Below are 25,626 nucleotides of genomic sequence, written 5' to 3'. Positions count from 1 at the left end.
GGATCCATGGAAATAGCATTGGGGAACAAAATACATTTGGAGTCAGTCCCAGCTCCTTCCCTAACTATGTGACTCTGGGCAAATTATGCACCTCCTTTGACCCTTTAAATTTCTTACCTACAAAATGGGTAAAATAATGGCTATAATAATATCTACCTTACAGGGCCAGCATATGGATTAAATTAGATAATATTATAAAGTGCCCAGTGCAGAGCCTGGTACGTGGCAGATATTCAATGAATGTGAGTTTTTCCCCATTATTTTTCTAGACTACATATTTGTTAACTATTTTCCCCTATTCCATTTCTTTCTTGGATACTGTTGACCTTGTAGCCTCCCTGTATGTACCAGAGCAACCTGTGTAGAGGATTCCTTTAAAATATTTACATAAATTCCATCTTTACTCCAGTAAGCCTATCTGATTATAATAAAATCACTCATTCTTTATCTTCCATTAAATTATTTTATTGATCCTATAAAGGTGTCTCATAAAATTTAGTACGTAAAGATCTAAGATGCTTGATACAGCTGCCGACCGTTAAGTTATAAAATACGGAACACTAAACCAAGGGGAAATTCAGAGAACCTTTCTAATTTCCTTACTCCATTTCTTCAGAATAACACCCAAACAAAAGTATTAAATAAAAAAGATTGCATTTGATTTTCCTGGATGGAAAAGGATTAACACTAAGCAACAGTGTCTGAAAGTTATTATTATGGTTTGTGTGTGTGTGTGTGTGTGTGTGTGTCTATGTTTGTGTGTGTGTGTGTGTGTGTGTGTGTGTGTGTGTGTGTGTATGGCATTCAACTTCTTTTCCTTCAGTAATTCCAGTTTTTTTTTTTTTTTCCACTTCTCTTTAAGAAGGTGGTTGCTCTTCTTGGTCTAGTGAAATCCTACAAATTCAGTTAAATGTAACTTCTGGGATTTCTCAGATTACATATGGGCCCTCCCTCCTCACCCTAACACCCAGTAGAAATTGTTTATCTTTCCCTTGTACATCCTAACATTTTGTCTATACCATTGGGTACCTTTGAAATCAAGCTCTACCATGGATATCCAACATTTTGGCTTCCCTAGGCCACATTGCAAGAAGAATTATCTTGGGCCACACATAAAATACACTAACACTAATGACGAATAATCTTAAAAAAAAGGTCTGTGCATAATTTTTAAAACATCTACCACCACAGATAAGCAAAAAAGTCCTTGCATTCAAAGGGTTGGACATGGCTGCAAGTCTATACTTTCTACATGGTCCCAAGACATAGCGCATGGTTTAGAATAGAGGTGGCATTTGTGTGAATTTTGACTGAAGGTGTGGATGATCAGTCCTCCCTTCCCCTTGTTTCCTGTTGGCCCTTTCTTACAGTTTGCCGTGTGTGACCATATGGTACTATTTTAAGAGTTTGAGAAGTGGGTTAGATATGATGTTGGAAGAAGGACAACCATTTGACTTCCCCTTTCCATCTTCCCCAGGTTACATCACTATTTTAAATTATGTCACAGAAATTTCCATTGTAATTTCAAGAACAGTATATTCTGTCAGCATTATGTTTGAAAAGGATTAACTTGAAATGCTTCTTAAACAATACACAGAGTACCTTACATTATCTGATAGTCACTTTCTCCAGCAAAATCTTGGAGAATTGTTTGACATTGTCTTTATTGCCCCATGGTGACTTATGAGGCATGCTTGAGAAAATTCTGTATTAAAGAACAGAGGTTCCAATAGTGCCAGCCAAAATTTCATAAAATTTATTTACAATGTGATTAATTCCTGGAGTCCGTCATTCTCCATCCCTTTAATTCATGCAATCACATTGAATGTTCACAGTATATATTACTGTTCAAATTCTTTCAAATACTCTGTGTACCGTTGCAATGGTAATTCACAAGTAGAAATGAGTAACATTCCCCACCACAAGGATCCTTGAAGGAAACTGAAAACAAAAGCCATTATCTTTGTTGAATCCAGTTTGCTCACATTTCAACACACATAACTCCACTGAACTGGCCATCACAGCAAAAGCCACAACACACACACACACAGTAGCATGGAGCTAAACCACACAACTCAACAGACAATGCAGACAAACTTGAGTATAAACCAAGATTTTTCTACCTCTTTTCATAACAGGTTAGTGCTGGCCCTCAGTGTTGGTGTACAGTTTTTATGGCATGGGAAAATAGGGATGTTTCTGCCCTATAAAAATAAATGTGTTGAAGGCTTTAGTTTGAGCTTACACAATGTCAGAAAGTTCCAAAGGCACTGGCACAATACAAAAAAAAGAATCTTACAAACAAATATATATCATCAAAACACATGGCAAGATACTAAGAAAACACTGCTAGGAAAACTACTGGTTTCTCAGGTGATTTATGCAACAGTTTTCAACACCTTCCTGAAAAATAAGGAAAAAGAAAGGCAGGCTAGTGGGTCTCTGGTGGGGCATATCTTGTCACCAACCACCACTCATATAAAATCTTTAACTTTAAACTGCTCAGTAGATCATTTTCTCTCTGCAGAAGTAAAACGCATAGAACCCTCATTGTTCTTAACATTGTAAGCCTCAGGAAGGGCTAAGGGAAAGAGCATAGAAATACATGCACTATCTTTAATAAAGAAAGGAATACAAGGAATAAAAATAAAATATAAAGAATAATTATTATTCCTTCCTTTTATATGTTGTAATATAAACTTCTTTCCAAACTTTAATTCTGTACAGATACTTGTTCATATAAAACATCTTTTTCTACTTTGGAAAGGGATGGGACAGAAAGATAAGCAGAAAACATGAAGTTCTGAATTTGAATAAAAGAAACACTTTTGCTGTTATATCAAGAATGCAAGGTGGGTAACAGGGCTAGAAATAGGGAAATTGGAAAAATTTCATTGGACTTAATGATTCATAATTCCTCAAAAAATTAAACTTACCACATTCTGTGCAAATTTTTCAAAAGATGTTCTGCGATCCATTGAGTTTCCAGACTTACGTATGTGGGGTAGGATAGGGTGAAGGGAAATAAGGGAAGATTAAAAAAAAGAAAGAAAGCAAGGAAAACAGAGCAGAAAAAGACAGGATAATGAAATGATGCAACACCAAATCCATGTTCTAAATCAGAAGGCCCATAGAGGTTGGAGAGCCGCCGAGGGAGGCTTCTTCTCACAGGACATGGGCTCTGCTTACACCAAAAACTTTCCTTGTACAAACAAAATGGTGTGATTCAAGCAAAATCAAATTCAGCCAAAATAAAGTGGATATGTGAAGCCTTTATACTGACATTTGCAGAGCCTAAATATTTAAAAATCTAGCAGCATATCCTCAGAATTTCCTCAAAACTTTTATCAGAAAAAATTCCTATTGACAACATCATTAATTCCATAGAGCATTCATGTCTAATAGAACTTTCCAAAAGGATGGAAATCTCATTCTATGCTGTCCAATACAGAAGCCCCTAGCTGTGGTTATTGAGCACTTGAAATTTGGCTAGAACGTTATATAATTTTAATTAACTAATATTTAAACAGTCCCACGTGGCTAGTGACTGCTGTACTGGATAGTGTTACTACAAAGTACCCATTTCTAGTTGTAAAGGCAACGGACTTTTAAAAATCTTATTAGCCTACATGACGATCATGAACTACACAAAATTATAATTTAAACTCAGAGTTTCAAGAAGCTATGAACTATTTTAACATTAAAAAGAATGAATGACGTTGATGTTTATGTCCAGATTTTCTCTTCCCTGTTATATTGATTACATAAGGAGTTATGAACAGAGAGACATTGATTATTGACATTGTTGAATAATGAGGTCTACTACAATACTCCCATAATGTGCTTGGCTACCATGCTAGGTGTATAAAATTCATCACAGGGATATTAAGTGATTCAGGATAAATGCCAAATAAAAATATTCGGAAGCAAACATTCCTACATTTTGTTATCTATTATTGAAAAAGGTGAGTCTACTTTCAGTTACGAGGCCTGTGGTTCAAAACATACATTCTAGCTTACCAAACAAAGAAACCTCTCTTCAAGTTTTTGACCTAATGACTCTGTTACTTTCTTTTCTTTATTGTAATTTTGATTCCATGAAACTAGGCATACAGAAGACTAACATGAAACATGAAAACAGCTTCTAATAAATTTTGCAAAGCATGAACATCTGCAGAAACAAACAAACAGAAAGTAATACAATAAGCAATAAACAAACAGAAACAACTTAAATGGCCCTTATAAAATGCAAAGGTTTGGGGGAGGGTCTTGGAGTATGTTCACTTACCATTAGTCCAATACCCTGGATTCAGCAGAGGTAATTACTCCAAATAATTATAACTGAGAACTAGGTCAAGAAAAAACAACTCACAAAAAACCAGTACCTTTTTCTTTGCCTGTAGAAGCTCCTGATAGGCACTGGATCTTATAAAACGTGGGTATGAATCACTTTTCATCAGTTTGTAAATGTGCTCCTAAAAAGAAATAATGGTTGAGGTGCTTCTTTATGATTTCTTGGGAAAAGTAAAATATCATGATGTCACACTTGGCTAAAGAACAAATCTAGTAGCAGCGAAAAATAGTAATAACAATGCTGATTAGAATACCTTCTATTTACACGATATTTAGATCTTCAAATTCATTATCTCATTCATAGATCACTGTTTAAATTGGTTTAGGAGCTACTGAGGAGGCAAATCACATCCAATCATTACAAAAATGGAATTTGATTAATAAAATATCATAAAATTACCTCAAATCAAGTTGTTGACTTATATAGATCACTAGAGAATATAACTAAATTTTCTGTCTCTTAAAATTACTCCAGGCCTGAAGTGGGTAATGTTGACTCAGACTAAGTAATCATCCTGGATACCTTTGGCCTCTACATTTACTGGGAGGGTGCCAACTGCCCAGAAGAATCAAATCATCTCTTTGGTACAAATTGCATGGAAAATTGTCTTACACACCCACTTTGGGTCAGAGCACAAGTCCAAAAATAAATTTTGTGATATTTAATTGCTAAATCTCCAAATTTGTGTGCTCTTTCTTATTACTTACCCAGTGACAGATTAAGTAAATAGCTGATCATTTGCCCCTAAGAAGTTTGCAATATTCTGTTTTGATGATGAATTTTGATAGACAAGTCAAAAAAAAAAAAAAGGAAAAAGGTACTCATTCAATTCAATCTAGACCCAATCTAGGGAGGTTCCACTCTGGTCTACTGCAGCTCAGGGAGCTAACATGTGCCTTGATCTTCCTACTCTAGTGAAATATCAGTTAGGTGTAGCGCTTGGAACTATTGGAGAGTATTCTGAATGTTCCAATTCTCTTTTCTTTTTTTTTTTTTTCTTGAAGAAAATAGATGTGTCAAGAAATGACTCCAGTTCTCTGGTCTTAAACACAACAGCAATAATTTGAAGTTACTTTAAATTCATTTAAAGACGTTCAGGATTAAATCTCAAGACTTAGCCCAACGGTGATCTTCAAACGATGTTAAGTTTGGAACTGTATGGGAATTTGTTTGAAAAGTAGAGCAATGGCTGGTTTTGGAGTTAAGCATTTTGAGATTCAGATTCTACCTTGCTCAAGAACTACCACTTACAAATAGGATAAATATAGGCCAACTTTTTCATCTCTCTGATCCTTAATTTTCTCATCTATAAAATAGCATTGTTGTGATGATTAAAGGAATAATAAATGTGTAGCGAAGCATGGGGTGTGGATAGTAAGTGCTCAAATATACTTGGGTATATGGCAGGTACTCTTTTAAGTGCTTTCCTGTATTAGTTAATATAAGCCTTACAAAACTCCTATGGGGTTGGTAACCATTATGTCCATTTTACAGGTGAAGAAACAGGTGTGGAGAAGTGGTCACAGAGCAGAGCTGAAATCAGAACCCAGGCAATTTACCTTACGATCAGATTTTTTTTAAAAACCACAAAAAAAACTAGAATTAAATATCTGAGCTTAACTGAAAAAGAAATCTAGGGCCAAGTGGTATCGTTTTCTATAGAATTTTTTTTTCTGTAAGAAAAGAGGATCCTCTTGGGCAAGAATATTTTTAAATGACACCGATAACTAAAAAAATGTTCTATTTTAAACCTCAGGAAGGGCATTCCAAACATTTTCCACATTGTTGGCTCTAGAAAGATGCTCGACATTTTATCTTGGACTGAAAGAAAGAAAAATCAGCAGAGAAGTGAGCAGCAGGGCCAGAGTTTCCGGCCTGCTCTCTGTCCTGTGTCTCTCTAGAGTGTAATTATTTCTACATTGGAGACCATGGCTGAACCACATGGGATAGGTATCCAGTTAGCTGTTAAAATTCATGTTAGTTTACTACACAGTTGCTGATTTCTTTAAATGAAAGCCAAGGAGAAATATATTTTCTATAGAGAGTGGAAATAAGGAAGGATATTCGTGTATCTCATTCTTCATCTTCTACATTTTATTTTAGTAATGTGTGTTTTTTAAAAGGTACTTTTTAGAATTAATATTCTTCTCCAAAAGAAGTTTAAGAAGTTATGAAGTATGCCTGTTCTGATTTAAAAACCAACTTCAACACATCATTAGGGAGTGGGTGCAGTGGCTTATGCCTGTAATCCCAGCACTCTGAGAGGCTAAGGTGGGAAGATTGCTTGAGCCCAGGAGGTGGAGACCAGCCTGGGCAACGTAGGGAGACCCACCCTGTCTCTACAAAAAAAAATAAAAAAAAATTAGCCAGGCATGGTGGTGCATGCCTATGGTCCCAGCTACTTGGGAGGCTGAGGTAGGAGGATTGTTTAAGCCTGGGAGGCCAAGGCTATAGTGAGCCATGATCATGCCACTGTAGGTAACAGAGAGAGAACTTGTTTCCAAAAATAAAATAAAATAAAATACCACATTATTAGGAAACACTATCCCCTCATTACAAGTTTATTTTTCTTCTTAAGTATCAACATTTTTTGAGAGAAGGCAGAAATTCAAGTTGTTTCTACAAAGGGAATTAAGATCCAGTTTGAGAAAAGATGACTAAAAATTTGCCTTAGGAAGTTAGAATCAGTTTTCCTTATTTTTTCTTTCTGTAGGCTAAAAAATTAACTTGAAAATTTAAGAAATGTCAGAATCTAATGTTTGATTTTTTTTTTCACCAGAGATAAAACTGGTTTGAGTTTGACATAACTTTAAGCTAATTCAGTTTGAATAATTTATAATAATGAATAATTCAGGAATGTCAGAGTCTTAGAATCTCTACATTGAAGATGCCTTAAAGATTTTAAATCTTTTTAAAAAAATGTTTTAAAAAATCTTTTACTGAGGTGGGGTCATCATTAGATGGTGTTTGCTCACTTACTGGGGGGTCAAACAGAGTAGAAAATAAAGTAAAAGTTGTAAAATATTTCAAATATGCCCCTTCATATAAAAATATTCAAACTTAGAAAATATTCCCAGGTTTCAAAAAACTATTCAGTTTAATGTGTCTTTGTTCCTTCCTAGATCAGTTAGAGTTATTTTACAGTTATCTAAATTGAAAATGTTAGAAATAGCTGCCATTTATAATGAAAATAAAATGAATATATCTAACGCTCAACTTCTCGAAAGCACGTTTGTGATGTGAGGCTCACCGTACACCCACCTGAGCATCTTCAAATGTGTATCGTCCAGGTTCCTTCACGTTCTGTGTGGTTTTGTCATAACTCTTGGAATCCAAGTTAATAGCACTGGGGGCTCCGGGAGCCAGAAACTCTTGCCATATTTCCTGAACTCTTGAGGGTACTTCTTTAATAGGCCTCTTTTTCAGGTCCTCCACTGCCAGCCAGAATCTATGCAGAATGTGAGATCGGGTGTTTACTCTGATGGCCCATCATCTGAAAATTCTTGTGACATTTACGGATCATGCAGTTCATCATGACGACTCACAGCCAGCTCACTTTCTCTGAGGGCTTCCAGTATCAGGGTGGTACTGACTGTGTTCAAAGGATAATCTTCTTTGGAAGATTATTATAAAAATAATTATTAATAAAAATATAAAAATATTAATAAAAATATTTAAAAAATAAAAATAAAATATTAATAAAAATATAAAAAATATGAAAAACTCTCTAAGTGTTTGTTGTTAAAAGCAGATCTGTCAGAGCCCCGTATAACACTGATTTTACCTAAGGAAAGTGGCACTGCTAAGTGTTGATTGAAAACAAAGAGGAGTTTGAAGGGAATTAAAGGTGTGGGACATGGAGCCTCCAATTGGGAGATAAAGCTGTGCATTACACTGTGTTCTTTGGATGTTCTGTCCATTTCAGCAATGGGGGCTAGTATGGAGAGCCTTTTCTGTTCTAGCTGGTAAGGGAATTACAAAGAAGCTTTGCTGGAGTTAAAAGAGGCCTGGACATAAGATCAGAAAATGCTCTGGCTGGAAAAATAAAAACAATTAACTAATGTTAAGCTAATTTAATTGAGAGAGTTATGGAATGACCAAAGCAGCAAGCTTTCACATGGAATTATTTGAAAAGTTTAAATGTGTAGAGGCGTCATTGCAATTCAGAAGCCACAGAATAATATATACTGACTTACTTATGAAGATAGACTTATTTATACCATATGTATACTGAAAGAACCTGGGAGTGTGTTTTGGTTGATAACAGCAAGTGGTAAAGTCTAGTGAGAAGGGGCCACATTGTATTAATCAGTTGCATTTCTTCAATATTTTGCTCTAGGCTAGAGCTTGCTGGTTAGAACTCTAGAAATAATGTTTAAAAGATAAGTGAGTAGATCATAATTTGTTAATAGAAACAAACACTCTACTAGAAAAAGGAGCTGCTAGGACTGTGTTATCCTCCAAAAACACTCTTACTGCTCTAATAGTAGACGAAGTCAAAGAAAGGCAAAGACGGCCACAGAGACAGCAAACTTCAGGCTACAGAGTCTTAAGAGAGGCACAGGTGATCAGCAGTACCTTCGTAACTACTAAGCTTTAACTTGACCATTAATAAATAATCAGAAATCAGTAATGAAGTGCATGAGCTAGCATTAGAATATCAACTACTACTCAGTCTAGTGATTTTTGAGTTTTCATTTCCAGATTTTGTTTTTTTTTTATAGATATATGTAACAGAGGATAATCTAACTTTGACAACGCCTCAAACAGGAAACTACCACCATGACTTTTAGAAAGGAAGGCTCAAGACCTTTCCCTCTTAAAACACAGATTTAGACACTGTGCACTCCAATAGGAATACTACGCGAGGCTGGGCGCGGTGGCTCACGTCTGTAATCCCAGCACTTTGGGAGGCTGAGGCGGGCAGATAACCTGAGGTCGGGAGTTTGAGATCAGCCTGGCCAACATGGTGAAACCCCATCTCTACTAACAATACAAAAATTAGCTGGGTGTGGTGGCGAATGCCCATAATCCCAGCTACTCGGGAGGCTGAGGCACGAGAATCGCTTGAACCCGGGAAGTGGAGGTTGCAGTGAGCAGAGATCATGCCATTGCACTCTAGCCTGGGCAACAAGAGCAAAACTTCGTCTCAAAAAAAAAAAAAAAAAAAAAAGGGAATACTACGCATAATCCGAGGGAGCAGGAGTGTTGAAATTAACATATGCTCAGGCAAGTTCATTCCAGCACACTTTGAACACATCAATCAAAACAGTCTCTGTCCTCAAAGAATGAGTAGAGAAAAAGATAAACCATTTAAATGGCCATAACACCAGGAAGTACATGAATGGCTCTATAGGAAGAGAACGAACTAGACGGTCTGGGATAGGCAAGCAGGAAAGAGCCCCTCTGCTGGGGCAAGTGCTGGATTGGAAAAGGGGGATCTAGACAAAGCTATTCTAAATCCAGTGACATCTGAAATGGGCCCGGAAATAAGCATAAAATACAAAGGGGTTGAGAAGTTAATAACCACACCTACACTGTTATGTAGGTGCAGGCACTGCTCTAAGTGATTCACCTATATTAACTCATTTAATTCCCACAGTAATTCTACAAGGCAAGTTCTATTATTTCCCTCATTTTAGAGAAGAGGAAACTAAGCATATGAAGATTAAGTTGCTTATTTAAGGTTGCTCACTATTACTGTCATAGCTGAGGTTTGCTCCCAGAAAATCTGCAGCAGATGACATGCTCACAACCACTCCCTCACACGGTCTTTCTAACAGCATCATTGCCTTTCTTATTCTCACCATTACTGTAATTATTGTAATAGCTTAATAGCATGGAGGAGCCGGGTGCAATGGCGTGCACCTGTGGTCCTAGCTACTCAGGAGGCTGAGGTAGGAGGATCAGTTGAGCCCAGGAGTTCAAGGCTGCTGTGAGCTATGACAGTGCCTCTGAACTGCAGCCTGGGCGTCAGAGAAAGATCCCATCTCTCTTAAAAAAAAAAAAAAAAATCCTATATCCTTTATTTCATGGGAGCTGGAACCTAAGTAAGTATTTTTAATGTCTTTGATTCTTGATTTCCTCATCAGTAAAATGGGATGATAATGCCCATTTCACTGGGTTTCCACTGGATTAATTGGTTTCCATTGGATTAGTTGATTAAATTAATTCCATTAATGTATACTAATGATATAAATTAGACAGAAGGCACTGAAAAGTACTTGGCATATTTTTAGTCACTTAAAGATAAAAACTCATGATATTACTACGTTTTCTTAGCACTTGCTCTATGCTATGTGTTTTGCTCAAAAAAAAGAATGAGGGAAATACACCATAAAATTTCAAGTTTCTGCTCTCTATTAGGGAGAGCAGAGGGTATATTTGAAGCATAAGTAGTTATCGAGAAACAGTGCTTCTTATTTTTTTCCTGTCCTAATATTTGAAAACAAATGCTCAGACGAGTGACACACTCTCACTGATAGTAGGAGGGCAGCTGTTTAGGTAAGATGCACGGAGAGTTATTTTATTTTAAGTGCAGTTCACAGCCCTGTTGACCACTGGACCATTTTGTCTCCTTCAGTGTGTGACACAGATATGTCAGTGGAAGCAGAGTAGGGCTCACATTTGGGGAGCAGTGGACAGTAGTAGCTTGGTACTGGTTTGTAGGAAACCAAGAATGCCACTTACATGCAATCTGACCTCCTTAGCCATACTTTCTCGGCTTAACCTTCCTCAGCCACGCTTTTCTCATCTATAAAATGAGGCAATATTTACATTTTATGTTGTTTTGGTGGTTGGATGTGTGATGATCAGAAATAATGAATGCAAAATATAACATAGCATACTTACAAAAGTAGTAGATATAAAATATATTCTGGTGTCTTGTAGGTATTCAAGAATTAATCTACATCTTTCATTTATCTACTGATCTATACTTACTAAGGAAACATATGATAGGCATATAGTAGACACTCAAGAAATATATGTATGTGTGTGTGTATGTATATAATGTGTGTGTATATATATATAAGATAATCTAATATTTCTTAGATATAATTACTTAGCCTAGAGTCTAGTACGGCATAGAATGATTAAGATAAGAAATGATTAAAGCTTGAACTAAGAAATTGGCAGGAATTCAATTCATGCCTGAAACCTAGTATCCACATGCTATCCTCTTTTTCCAAAGGCATCTTCTCTCTTCCTGTTTTGATGGTTTATCTCCTCCCCATTGTCCAGCTCTTAGCCTAGAAGCGATTTCCCCTAGTATCCCTTCGTTGATCTCTAACTCTGGGCTAGGCATCCCTCTCTGCTTCTCCCAACTAAACACCCATGATTTTGTGCTGTGATTTGTTTTCTTGTCTGTATCTACCAATAGACCGTAATTTTAATGAGAGAAGGAGATGTTTTTATTTGGCTAGGCGAGGCTGGTAAGGCTTATTACTTGTTTATTTACTTATGATGATACAAATGATATCAGCATGTTTTCAAAAACTTAGAGAATGAGAGGAACGTCCATCTCCCTAGCCACTAAAATGCCTCAAGTATCCTTTATCTCTGCTTTATTTTTAATGCATTCTTTTTTTTTTTTTTTTGAGACAGAGTCTTGCTCTGTTGCCCAGGTTGGAGTGCAGTGGTGCAATCTCGGCTCACTGCAACCTCCACCTCCTGGGTTTAAGCGATTCTCATTCCTCAGCCTCCCCAGTAGCTGGCACTACAGGCATGTGCCACCATGCCCAGTTAATTTTAATTTTAATTTTTTGTAGAGATGGAGTTTGCCATGTTGGCCAGGCTGCTCTCAAATTCCTGGCCTCAAGAGAGCCACCTGCCTCGGCTCCCAAAGTGCTGGGATTATAGGCGTGAGCCCCCGCACCTAGCCTTTTAATGAATTCTTGCACTCAATTATTGACAATGTGACCTAATATAGAAAATGTTATTAGTAGGCTCAATACAGAACTTTAGCAACTTTAGCAGCAAGATCTTGCAAAAGCCCAAGCATGAAGGGTTCCCATAAACTGGAAGGAGAATAGGAAGCTGCATGCCAGCAATCCATGCTAGGCACACACAGAGAGTTACATTCCTCCGGGTTCTGTCTGTGGTCATTTTGCTTCATCCATGCGACATGTGTCAGCGTCCTACATCTTTCTGAATGGTTTGGGATTCCTACCTGTTAAATCTCCTGAAAAGAACGTGACCATGCCTGGCACTACTTCGTTCCAATGAAAATAAATGAATGCAGAGAACTTTCAGTAAATGAATTTTACAGGACTGCATAAGTCATGGAAAAGTAAAAATTGGGCATCAGCTTTCAAAAGAATAATGAATGAAAGAACTCATGAAACAACAGTCTTGTATAGTGGAAAGTTATCACTCCCTTCAATGATGTTAAATAGAGCTATTAAAATCCACTCTAATGTCTTATATTTAAAAATGCAATTTTCAGATCCTCCTTATGTTAGCAAGTTTTAAAAATATATAAAGATGATGTTTACAACAGATGGGCAGAATGGGTGTCACTCTCTCACGAACAGCTCAATGCTGTGCTGCTCTCAATTGCCCTGTGGCTATTATTTAAACACGCAAAGAGAATGAGACAGCCCAATAGTTTGGTTTCAAGTTATTTGATATAGCTGCCCAGTCTCTTCTTCTCTAACTTGCTTGAGAAGTGATACGCAAAGATAGTCAACAATGACAAATAGGTGATATTTTAATTGAACTTCATAAATGTTATTGGCCAGTCTCCACTTTGCCAAACATTGTTCTCTGTACTGCATTTCTTTACAGAGTCCATTTCAAAGCCACCAAATTTGTATAGTTAAAACATCTGGAGATACAGAGACGGCGTAAAAATAAGTTACAAGAAATTGATACGTTGGACAACCTTTGCCTTGCTATCTCTTTTCCCTTCATTAGGTGGCAGAAATTCAATGGGTTCATGACATCATTATGATGTTAGTGGAAGAATAATTGATGTATTACCTCCAAAATAACTAGACACATCACAGACAGTATTTCTCTGGCTTATAAGATCCAAGCAATGTGTCTTACCTTAAATTTTCCGAGCTGAATTCTGATTCTAGAAATTTAAGGAACTGTTCTCTCCCAACTGGGTCTTTCAATGCCTCGTCCATGCCAAAACCCCATCGTTTTACCCTCTGCTGGCTCGGTTCTTTGCTATAGAAGATAAAACAAAGGCAAATACATTCCTTTCATTAGAATTCCCATTTTTTTGTTATTACATTTCCCTTCAAAATCATGTGTGCCTCGAAGTTCCCATCTTTACCTTTTCTTTAAAAATATATATATCCGATTAACGGCTCTGCATGAAATCATCGTGTACATTAGTATTAATAATAAAGTCTAACATTTATTGAGCATTATGTGCCAAGCACTTTACATAAATGGTCTCTTTTTGTTTTTGCCAACCACTTTATGAGATAGGCACTATTAATCTTATTATTTTCTAGATGAGGACAGTGAGGCACAGTATTATCATGTGCCAATGTCAGGCAAGTAATAAGGGGTAAAGATCCAGATATTCTGACCCCAATGCCACATTTCTTTTTTCTTTTTTTTTTTTTTTTTTGAGATGGAGTTTTGCTCTTGTCACCCAGGTTGGAGTGCAACGGCGTGATCTCGGCTCACTGCAACCTCCACCTCCCGGGTTCAAGAGAGTCTCCTGCTTCAGCCTCCCGGGTAGCTGGGATTACAGGCACCTGCCACTATGCCCGGCTACTTTTTGTATTTTTAGTAGAGATGGGGTTTCACCACTTTGGTCAGGCTGGTCTCGAACTCCTGACCTCAGGTGATCCACCCACCACAGCCTCCCAAAGTGCTGGGATTACAGGTGTGCGCCACCACGCCAGGCACACATTTCTTAACCACCATGCCACACAGGGTCATGCAGGTATATTGAACTGGGGAAAATGCATTGGTAACAAAAAGATCTCAATACTAGCTAATGATTCTGGTGTCAATTAAATCTGTGACCTAATCCTAGCTGAGTCACAACATTTTGGGGTTCCAGCTTTCTCATCTATAAAATCTTTAGCTTGTGGAGGAAGAGTTCTGGGCATGTCCAGTGTTTAAGATTCATGGCTGGATGCAAAAGAGAGAGAGTCCAGAAATGCAATCTAGAGAACTGCTAGAAGTGTGACAGAGTACCCGTCTTTTCTTTGTAAAGTGACATGCCATGATCCTCTTATGAGTCTGTTAAGACTGATGATGTAATTCTTTCCCTAGATAGCTCATGAAAGAAACTATGGAGTCCTAAGTGGTGCTTTGGTTTTCTTAGGAAGTGTCTTGCCAGTTTCTCTTATAGTGTCTATGGTAAGCTCATTCTGTCTTAAAATTGAATTTATAAAGACATACTTGTGTTGGGCTTAAGTATGTATGGCTTTAGCATTCACTTTACTTGACTACATGAGACTCTGTGGCTACGTGAATTTTCCAGGAAGATAATAGCAATGAGCTAAATTTCAAGAGCTGAAGATCCTAACTCTGACTAATTGCACCTCTAATTTTGGGACGGTCTTTCCAGCAATGCAAATCTTAATGCAAATGCAAATGTCTAAGTTTCAAAAGCCATGATCTCGAACAAGAATGTTAGATATAGGCCAATGTAGATAAAGAACAAAATGACATTCACAATTAGCCAACAATAAAATCCTTCCCATTTCACTCAGACCCTGAAATAAAGCAACATATGGGTGAGAAAGATAAAATGCCACCTACCTTGCCTCAAGTTCCCAGAAAGTGGTGTCATCGGACAGCCATGGGTTAGAAGGGTCAGGTGGCAAAAGAAACGGGTCGTATTCTAAATACTGTTCCGTGTAACTTAGTAGACTAAGGAGAAAAAACATTTCCAGTTTCTTTAGTTTTCTGACTGGGGTTGCAGCCAGTCCAAAGCAGGGAAAACAATATAAAAATGTGGGACCAAGGAATCCTTGTTCACTTAAAGCATGAAATCCAATGGCAATCTTCACGCTTCAGTAACTTTCATGCAACAACTTATTGTGCTTCTTGGCAGACAACTGTGGCTAAAGATTCCATCTCTACCCATGCCTAAGCCATGTAAATCAGTATCCCTTGGTTAACATGAAGCACTATGGAAGAGGTCAGTGTGTGAAGGACACCGCTAAGAGTCAGTTCCGATCTTTGGTTAATCAGTCCACCCACAGCAGAACAGATTTTAGCCAACTTAGAGAAGGGCTTAAAAGGAAATTTTGTCAAAAGTATTTACAGGAATTAAGTAAAATGGGAGCCACTGACAAGTTTTTTAAATGTATATAAAAATTTTAAAAAGGGAGAAGGGAAAGAAGTTGGGGAGGTAGGATTTGGCAATGCCCAAAAGTGAAGAATATGAATGGCATTAAGAACAGATTTAAATGAAGCAAAGGAAAATATCTGAAATTTGAGTTGCATTCATATTCTGAAGTCAGGCAGGAACAGTGTCAATTGTCACTGTTAAAATAAGTTTATAGAGAGGCTCCAGTTTGCCCAAAGGTCATCAATAAATGGAAAGTTTCATGTCTTCCAGCAGGAGTGAAAAGGCTAGACTCTGCAAAATTATCCTCTATATCTGATTCTTAGTTGAACAAGGACTGGATGTCTAGGCATTTAAGACAATTATAATCATTCTGTCATTTAAACTACATCAAAAGAGTTCTTTGAAAGTTTTTCTATGTGCAAAAAGGAAAACAAAATCACATTACTTACAGGATTCCAATTATCTGTCCCAACTCCTGTCCCCACAGTTCTCTTTCATTTTTAAACATATTTAATTGTCATATGAAATTTTAAAATTTATACAGTCACTTTGAAATACTCACCTGTCAGCGACTTTTGACATTTTTAACCGATGTCTATCTAACTGTATTTGCCAATATTTTATCTGAAAAGAGGGTTAGAGAAGGAGTTACATAAGTAATGACATTTTCACAATTTTCCACTCTAAATCATGATCAGCTGGGCAATTCTGAACAAGAGTATAGTCTACGTCAGTACAATTTCAAAGTTGGTTAAAAAAATAAAAGCAGAGGGCTCTTAAAGAGTTAACAAAATGAAATGTTGGAATTTGAACACAATTGATATCACTTTAGAACAGCAATGAGTTTGACCATTCTGCCTACTTTAACAAAATGTAATTTTATTTTAAAATTGTAGAGATTTTGCTGGGTGCAGTGGCTCATGCCTGTAATCCTAGCACTTTGGGAGGTCAAGGTGGGTGGATCACTTGAGCCCAGGAATTCAAGACCAGCCTGGCCAACATAGTGAGACCCTGTCTGTAAAAAATATATATACAAAAATTAGCCAGGTGTAGTGGTGCAGGTACTATAGTCCCAGCTACTCTGGGGGCTGGGGCAGGAGGATCACCTGGGACTTTGAAGCAGAGGTTGCAGTGAGCTGAGATCACACCACTGCACTCCAGCCTGGGTGACAGAACAAGATTCGGTCTCAAAAAAATAAAAAATAAAATTGTAGAGATTTTAAACGTTCATTCATGGTGAACACCTAAATCCAGAATCATACTTCCCTCCAAATTTAGAAAATAAATGTATTTATTACTATAATTTCAAAATAAATCCTATCTCCTAATACCAAGAAAGTATCAATGATATGTGTTTTGAGAATAATTTTATCAACAATTCATGACAAATGCTCACATGGAATAATCACACACAGAAAACTTTAATTAAAAACTCTCTGAACGACTTTTCCTTCCTGATTATTGTAAATATACTAGAAAAGTATATTTTACACTCTTGATAAACTATATTATAATAAAATATCAGAGGAAAAGAGTCAAAATGAGAATAAAGCCCCATGACTGAACCAATCATGAGATTATTTGATTTCAGACACTGGAGTTTGCTTTGAAATATTACTTGGAGTCAACACTATTGATGAAATGCTAAAAAAAGAGGTAGTGTATAGCATGACTCCATGGCTATACACCAGTGTTGATAAGAAAAAACTTCAAGAGGTAGAGAGAAATCAGCACTGCAGAAAGCGAGAGTAAGCACTCTTGTGAAGAAAGTGTCCTATCATTGGATGTGGGAAGTGTGACAATGTTCTCAACCTCTTATCCTCTTACTCTTTAAAACACAGCTTTGGAGTACAAAGTAACTATTGACGATGGAGTCACTTACAAATCAGCGTATGTGATTTTTACAATTGGTTAGAGGAACAAGGATTTGGGTAAATAAAGAGTGAGGGGTTTTGAAAACCATTACCATATATTGATACATTTTCAAGTAATTACAATACTTAAAATTACAACATTTTATTATCTTTTAACTGCAAATCTTCCACATGAAACAGTGAGTCATACAAATAACCTATAAAAATACCCACTATTAACATTTACCCTCTGGTTTTCATAGCTGTTACTCTGTAAACCTTTAACAGGCCATCTCATAGGTTGACTCACCTGTTGTTGTAACTCATCTTCTGTTGGAGGTTTAGTTTCTGGTGTGGGTGTGTGGGTAGGACTGTGACTTCTAATATCATTTTGTAAACCATAGACAGACTATATTAAAATAAAAAATAAACATTTTAGGACAAAATACCGTTTATAGTCACAGACTTTCTAAAAAGTAACACTCTAGCATAAATTCAATAAGGTCGCTCAAAGCTTATTTGATTAAGCTTCTTAACAAAATTCAAAAGGCACTGCTAAGATAAATATCAAATGCATATAAAATAGAAGCACAGCTCGGAAAAAACATGTAGTTAGATTATTAACTTTGACAGAATAATTGGTTATATGTAGAGAACAAGGTGCATGTGATAAAATTTGAGAGCAGGCTGGGAATACCAAGTTGGAGAATGTCGACACTAACTAACATTTCATAAGCATTGATTTAAGAAAATAGAGAGGTGGATGCAGAATAGAATAGGAATGCAATAACTCAAAAGAAGATTTAAAAATAACTTGATATTTTACATAGGAATTAAATGGGGCACTGAGGAGAGTGACAAGTCAAGAATTCTATTACTGATTTGATTTCTGACGGTGCAATAGAAGACACCAGGGTACTCCTACTCTCCATATCAACAGTGGGTTATTTACTTCACAACACTAGCCTTGCCATTGGGTGCCATTTGCAAACATCAGTGACCCCAGAGGCGTCATGCATCTTTGGAATTCTCAATACCCTTGTATTTTTTAGTTAACTTGTCAAAAGGTCAGACCTACTACTTAGGAAGACTCTTTTTTGAGAAAGGCCCATTGCTTAGTAAGTATAAATAAAGATCTGGTGACTAAAGGGATAAAAAACTATCTGTAACTGACTATGAGACATCTCACGTGTCAACTCAAGGAAGAAGCCAAATTATTTCTTCTTGGATATCAAAGTATTATTCCTTTAAAATAAAGAATTTAATGTGTGTTATTGAGCACTTTTTCTTTGGATATGAGCAAGAAGGATGAGGGCATAATAAAACTGCATGAGCTCCACAAAATTAGTACCAGATAAAGTTTACAAAGACACTTTTGAAATTAGATGAGGTTAGATCCAGATGCCTAATGATGCCAATTTTCAGGCCGGTCACCAAGCTTGCCAATATCTCTAAATTCAATGTGTTTTTATTCCTGAGCCGCTTTCACTAGGACCTTACGTCCACTTAACACTACGTCTTGACTCTGTATCTGTCTTGACTCTGTATCTGCGCCTTTTGGATGTGGTTTTGCCCTTGTGTCTCCCGCCCTCCGTCCTTTTTTTTTTTTTTTTTGAGACAGAGTCTCATTCTGTCATTCAGGCTGGAGTGCAGTGGCGTAATCTTGGCTCACCGCAACCTCCGTCTCCTGGGTTCAAGTGACTCTCTTGCCTCAGCCTCCCAAGTAGCTGAGATTACAGGCACGTGCCACCACGCCCGGCTAATTTTTGTATTTTTAGTAGAGATGGGGTTTCACCATGTTGGCCAGGCTGGTCTTGAACTCCTGACCTCAGGCGACCCATCCACCTTGGCCTCCCAAAATGCTGGGATTACAGGCGTGAGCCACCGCGCCTGGCCTCCGTCCTTTTTTTGGTGCTCTTATCCTTTCTTTATAGATTTTAACTTGGACTTAATCATTGGAATAATCTATTCCCAGACTATCTTGGGTAGGCCTCTTCAATGTCCTTCTCTTGCCCTACCACCAGACCCTTGGAACCCAATTCCCATCACTGAGGACATCCATTTCTTTTTTTTCTTTTTTTATAATGCCAAACAAGAGGCAGGAAATGGCCATCCATTTCAACACAAGGATTTGCTCATATGCTTTGAATTTACTCTGAACAGGACGGAGCTGAATGTCTTAAACTAGCCCTTTTATTTCATTTATTTTTTCACTCATTCATTCATTCATTCAACATTTATTGAACACTTACTATATACTGGATATAGTACTAAGCATTAGGGAGATACAAATAAACAAAATAGATGTGCTTCTTTCTGCACTGGGACTCACAATCCAGTGGAAGGGAAAGAAGTTACACAGGTAATTACACAAATAGACATATGACTAAAAAAGGGATCAGTATTATGAAACAAAAAAGAATAACAAGCATAGGGCCTGGAATATAAAGTGATTTAATTTACACTGAAGGAATGGAAACGGCCCAAACTGATACTAGCCATATTTGAATATGATTAAATAAAACAACCTTCTGAATTCTGAAATAACAGTAGAGGTTGATTTCTTAAAAATTATGTAGTATATATACATAATGGAACACTATTCAGCCTTTATAGAACAAGAAATTCTGTCATTTGCAATAACATGGATGAGCCTAGAGGACATTATGTTTAGTTGAATATGCTAGGCAGAGAGGTATTTACCATAGAATTACACTTATATGTGGAATATAAAAAAGCTGAAGTAGAGAGTAGAGTGAGAGTTACCAGAGGCTGGGATAGGGGGCGAGGAAAAGAAAGCTCTTGGTCAACGGGTACAAAGTTAGTTAGTTAGGAGGAATAAGCTCTGGTGTTCTATTGGACAGCAAGGTGACTATTGTTAATAATAATGTATTCCATATTTCAAAGTAACTAAAAGAGAGGATTTTAAATGTTCTTGCCACAAAAAGGATAAATATTTGAGGTGACGAATATGTTGATTACTCTGATTTGTTCATTCCATGGTATATATGTTTATTGAATATTACCCGATAAATATGTGCAATTATTATTTGTCAATTAAAATTAGGCAACAGAAAGATCACCAATTATATAATAGTTCTACCTCTCAGTATCTGCTAGTTTTTCAACTGTATCACCTTAATTTTTGAGAAGAAAAATAAAAAGACTCTGAGACTTGAAGTTTCCATTCTTTTTTAACTTGGTTTAATTATTTAAAGTTTTTAAATAATAATCTACAGGTCATGTAAACAGTGCTTATAAAAATAGCTGATGGTTTTAACAGTAAGTTTTTAGGTGAAGATTAAAAAAATAAAGTAAAAGACTGCTAGAAAAACACAGCAATTTGTGGTATCATGAAAGTAAAATGATCTATAAGTTATCTTTAATCTCTACATTTCTATAATGATTTCAACATTCATGCATTTCCTGTAAACTTCATAGAGGTCCGATACGAGGCCGGGCGTGGTGGCTCATGCCTGTAATCCCAGTACTTTGGGAGGCTGAGGCAGGCATATCACGAGATCAGGAGATAGAAACCACTCTGGCCAACATGGTGAAACCCCATCTCTACTGAAAATACAAAATTAGCCAGGCATGGTGGCATGTGCCTGTAGTCCCAGCTACTTGGGAGGCTGAGGCAGGAGAATCACTTGGACACAGGAGGCAGAGGTTGCAGTGAGCCAAGATCGCACCATTGCATTCCAGTCTGGCAACAGAGTGAGACTCCATCTCCACAAAAAAAAAAACAAAAACAAAAACAAAAAGGTCCCATAAGAGACCATGACCCAAACCATTGGGAGGTGTTGCTTAAAACATCTTCCAGGAGCCTGGCTACTTGCTCTGAAGTTACTGCAGAGTTTCCATTTCTTGTCTTACATAAAAGTCAACATCAGGAAGTCTCCCTTTCACCAATCTGAGTACTGTTCATTTCCTGGGGATAGTGATAGCTTTTAACTTTGATTGTTGGCTACAATGAAAACAGCCAAGAAGAATATAATTTTATATATGGGGATTATTTTATGGACAAAGGAGGCAAAGAGATTAATCCTATTTTGGCAGACAAATTATGAAAATTATTTGCAACGTAAAAGGCTTTGCATGTTTTAGAAAAAAATGTATTCAAATCGTGGTACAGGGTGGGGTGGCATAGAACTAGAAACAGGTAAGGTTAGAGAGGAAGAGAAATAAAATCTCTTAATGTCTTAATATTTGCAGCTGGGGAAAATCAAATTAACTAATTGAGATCCATTTTTAGTTTTAATAGCAAGATCATTTATTTGCAATGCTTTGGCTTGATTAACACGTTCCTTTATTCCCATGCTGCTAAGACAAGCACTTTTTCATATGCAGTGCCATCTATTTATTCATTAAATAAAATAGATTCGGCCTCCTACATAAATCTGTTCATGTGTGATTTCCCTTGACATTTTAGAAGGGAACTAGAAAAATTATCCCGTTTTTTTTTTAGGCAGGGGGTGGGGTTTTGCTATGGTCTGAATGTTTGTGTCTCTCCAAAATTCTTATGTTGAAATCCTCAACCCCTAATGTGATGGTATTAAAAGGTGGGGACTTTGGGAGGTGACTAGGTATGAGGGTGAAGCCCTTGTGAATGGGATTAGTGCCCTTACGAAGAGGCCTGAGGGAGCTCGTTTGCCGATTCCACGATGTGAGGACACAGCGAGAAGGCACCATCTTTGAAGCACAGAGTGAGCTCGCGAAAGATATTAAATCTGCTGGTGCCTTGATCTTGGACTTCTCAGACTCCAGAATTGTGAGCAATACATTTCTGTTGTTTATAAATTACCCAGTCTAAGATATTTTGTCACAGCAACTCAAACAGACCAAGAACTAAGTCAGAGACAGTAAAATAGAAACCACAAAGTACAAGAAGCCTTTCTGTGTTTCTTTGTGAAATGTAATCTCTGGGGCTTTTGTGACTGACTGGTGTGGTAATATTTCTCTTTCTTTCAAGGTTGCTCAGCTGAGCTAGAGAACAGATTGTGACCATATCTGACACAATATGGAGAAAGTCAGCACACAGAAAGAAGCAGAGAGAAGGCAACCAGAGAGAGAAATCATGAGAGAGCTGGGTCCACTCACACCTCTGGGCAAGCTTGACCACTGCCTGCCACAAGGTTTCAGACCATGAATCAGAAAAGTCCCCTCTTGGCCGGGTGTGGTGGCTCATGCCTGTAATCCCAGCACTTAGGGAGGCTGAAGCAAGTGGATCACCTGAGGTCAGGAGTTCGAGACCAGTCTAGGCAACATGGTGAAACCCCATCTCTACTAAAAATACAAAATGAGCAGGGTGTGGTGGCACATGCCTGTAGTCCCAGCTACTTGGGAGGCTGAGACAGGAGAATCACTTGAACCTGCGAGGCAGAGGCTGCAGTGAGCCAAGATCCCACCACTGCACCCCAGCCTGGGCAAGTCAGAGTGAGACTCTATTTCAAAAAAAGAAAAGTCCCCTCTTTATTCATTCTCATTTGAGCAGTTTCTATTGCCTGCACCTTTACTATACCCTTTACTTGACACACTTTTGTGTTGCTCTAAGACAAGAGTAGTTTATTCTGTTCAGTAACACATTAAAATTTAAATGTACACATGCTGTATATGGAGTTGAAGACATGTCCATATTTTATGCAGAAACAGCTAGAACCACTGGATTATTAATAGCAGGAAAACCAGACAGCTAATTATACATTTGCTGTTGTTTTTCTAGGATGTGCACATTAGCTTTTCACTGATGCTGTTAACTGTAATATTTAGTACCATGATGTCCAAATGAAGGTGACAGAGGAAAAAGAGAACAGGATAGGAAATAGCTTACTGTTATTTTGAAATATGGGTGCTAAGTTACAGGAGGGAGCCCAAAGTGTGGGTCCAGTCACACATACATGCAGATGCTCTTATCATTTCCCTCAGGTTTTGTGTCCTAGGACCCCTCTAGCTATCGTCCTACAGAAGGATACAGCCTGTGGTGGTGAATTTTGTGTCAACTTGGCTGGCTCATAGTACTCAGATATGTGGACTAACATTACTCTGGATGTTTCTGTGATGGTGTTTATTGGATGGGATTAACATTTAAATCAATGGACTTTGAGTAAAGCAGTTTGCCCTTCACAATGCGGGTGGGCCTCACCCAATCAGTTGAAGTCCTTAATAGAACAAAGGCTGACCTCCCCTGAGCAAGAAGGGATTCTGCCTCCAGACTGCCTTTTTTGTTGTTGTTTGTTGTTTTGAAGAACAAGGATATTTACTCTTAAAAAAGAAGCGCTATCCCACAAAAAGATGTACAGATTTGAAAAACACTTATTTTACTGTATTAAAAAACAACAACAACAGAAAAACAGGCAGGGGACGTCTAGATGGCAGAATTGAAGCAGCTCTGTACGAAAATGAAGATGGTACGATGAGGTGACTTCAAAGAAAATAACTAAAACAAAATTTCACAAACATCTTCATGTTTCTAATAATAATGCACAAAATATCAAAAATACAAAGTCTGGGTTTCTTCCCTGTAGGTTTATGATAAACTATTAAACTTCTGTTTAATGCATTTACTTTCATAAGCCTTCTTTGTTTAGAAGTACAAGCTATACAAGTACATACATGCTGGTATTTTACCATGAAAATTTTAGTTTTCATCTCAAACTAGTGATTTGTCTTTTTACCCATACTTATATACATTTCACTTCCATCATAAGACATGTAATACATTTCTAGTGATACATTTTAATCAATATATATTTTTTAAATATTGATTTTTAAAAGAATCTTTTTAGTGCTATGATATGATGGCCTTAATTTAACAGCTGAAGCATGATATGGTAACTATACTGTACTGTTAATTTTCAGCTGTAGGAAAACATTTGAGTTTTAAAATATAACCAAGATGAGGCTGGATGGTAATAAACACCGAAATACTAGAAAACAGTGAACGAATAAATAATACATTTTTTTTCATCAGGGGCTATTCATTATCTTGCTTTTAGAAACCTGGAAGAAATTGTCTTGAGTTTCAAATGTTCTGGTAAATCTAGTCGTTTCTTAGCCTCCTCAATGTCACCTGGAATTGCTGAAATAAGTGAGTCTAAAGAATCAAAGTTCTTTTCTGGTCTGAGGTAGCCAACAATGGCCGCATTGGGGATTTCCCCATAGAAGTCCTCTTTGACGGTATGCAGGATAAGCGTTTCCATGGACTTCTTCGTATTCTTGTGGTAGAGGGTCCATCCTATGCTCACCACCACCTAAACGCCATCTCCACTTCCGACACTGGCCCAACCATAATAAATGCCAATGGATACATCAACTGGAAGATTAGCTACTACTTGTTCAGGAAAATTAGCTGCGGAGATGCCCAGCGGCCTGGAGCCACGGCCGAAGCCCCGCGCCACTCGGGCCCGGCAGAAGCAGGGCAGATGCCTCATGTTATAGTCCAGTCCGCTCAGGACACGGGCTGCGGCCGGGTCCGCGCGTTCTACGGGGCCGCCATCGACGGGGTGCCCGGACCCTGGATCAGCACGGGGTGGGGTGGGGACATGGCCGTGAGCTCTGCCTGCCGCGGGGGCGCACCAGGGGCCTGGCGACAAGACGACACGCCGCGGTGGGTCCCTGAGGCTACCAACCCAACAAAAGCTTCCCGGCGACTCAAGAGCTGTGTCTCCCCAGACTGCCTTTGGATTTGAACTGCCACTCTCCCCTAGGTCTCCAGCCTGGTGGCCTCCCCCATGAGATTTTGAACTCGCCAAGCCTCAATAATCCTGTGAGTCAATGCCTTAATATAAATCTCTGTCTCTGTCTCTCTCCCCCCTCCCGCCCCCCACTCTGTCTCTGGTTCGGTTTCTCTGGAGAACTCTGGCTAATACAGAATCTATTACAGTAAAAATTTTAGTATCAGACTCAAGAACATCAGACAGACAGTTCCCCTTCAAACTTACTTAGATTAGGCTGATTTCTTTCTGGCTATGCTACATTATCATTCTTTCACAGATCCTTGAGATAATACATTTTTACCTATTTGCTTATATTGTAGTAAAGTATATTCTAATTAAAAAGAAAGACTTGAAAATGGACTAATTTTAGATTATTAACATATCTCAAATCATGCATACAGCAAAGCCTTCGCTTCCTATATTTGATAAACA

At 37.7% G+C, this 25,626-nt stretch overlaps 1 protein-coding gene and 1 long non-coding RNA gene across 15 annotated transcripts in view; one reads left to right on the top strand and one right to left on the bottom strand.

Moving 5' to 3' along the window:
• RGS7 (regulator of G protein signaling 7) overlaps positions 1–25,626 on the bottom strand; it is a 590,397-nt gene that overhangs the window by 22,627 nt on the left and 542,144 nt on the right. For 7 of the 12 annotated variants that reach the window (XM_019032166.4, XM_063707301.1, XM_063707305.1 and 4 more), the window contains 6 exons: positions 17,790–17,888; positions 16,189–16,250; positions 15,092–15,202; positions 13,406–13,531; positions 7,616–7,802; positions 4,386–4,475 (listed from right to left, as the gene is read on the bottom strand). In XM_019032166.4, the coding sequence (XP_018887711.1) occupies positions 4,386–4,475; positions 7,616–7,802; positions 13,406–13,531; positions 15,092–15,202; positions 16,189–16,250; positions 17,790–17,888 (675 nt within the window). Of the gene's footprint in view, positions 1–2,123; positions 2,205–2,936; positions 2,991–4,385; positions 4,476–7,615; positions 7,803–13,405; positions 13,532–15,091; positions 15,203–16,188; positions 16,251–17,789; positions 17,889–25,626 lie in introns of all 12 variants that reach the window. The other 5 variants (XM_019032153.4, XM_055380344.2, XM_055380333.2 and 2 more) reach the window with 2 other exon arrangements.
• Positions 24,734–25,626, top strand: part of LOC109028023 (uncharacterized) — a 40,741-nt gene continuing 39,848 nt past the window's right edge. For all 3 annotated transcript variants that reach the window (XR_008677778.2, XR_002007074.4, XR_008677777.2), the window contains exon 1: positions 24,734–25,244. This is a non-coding gene — a long non-coding RNA (uncharacterized lncRNA). The remainder of the gene's footprint in view (positions 25,245–25,626) is intronic.

Source organism: Gorilla gorilla, chromosome 1, assembly GCF_029281585.2.
Source record: "Gorilla gorilla gorilla isolate KB3781 chromosome 1, NHGRI_mGorGor1-v2.1_pri, whole genome shotgun sequence".
Lineage (NCBI taxonomy): Eukaryota > Metazoa > Chordata > Mammalia > Primates > Hominidae > Gorilla > Gorilla gorilla.
Note: the sequence above shows the minus strand (reverse complement) of the source record. Positions and strands in the feature narration are given on the sequence as shown.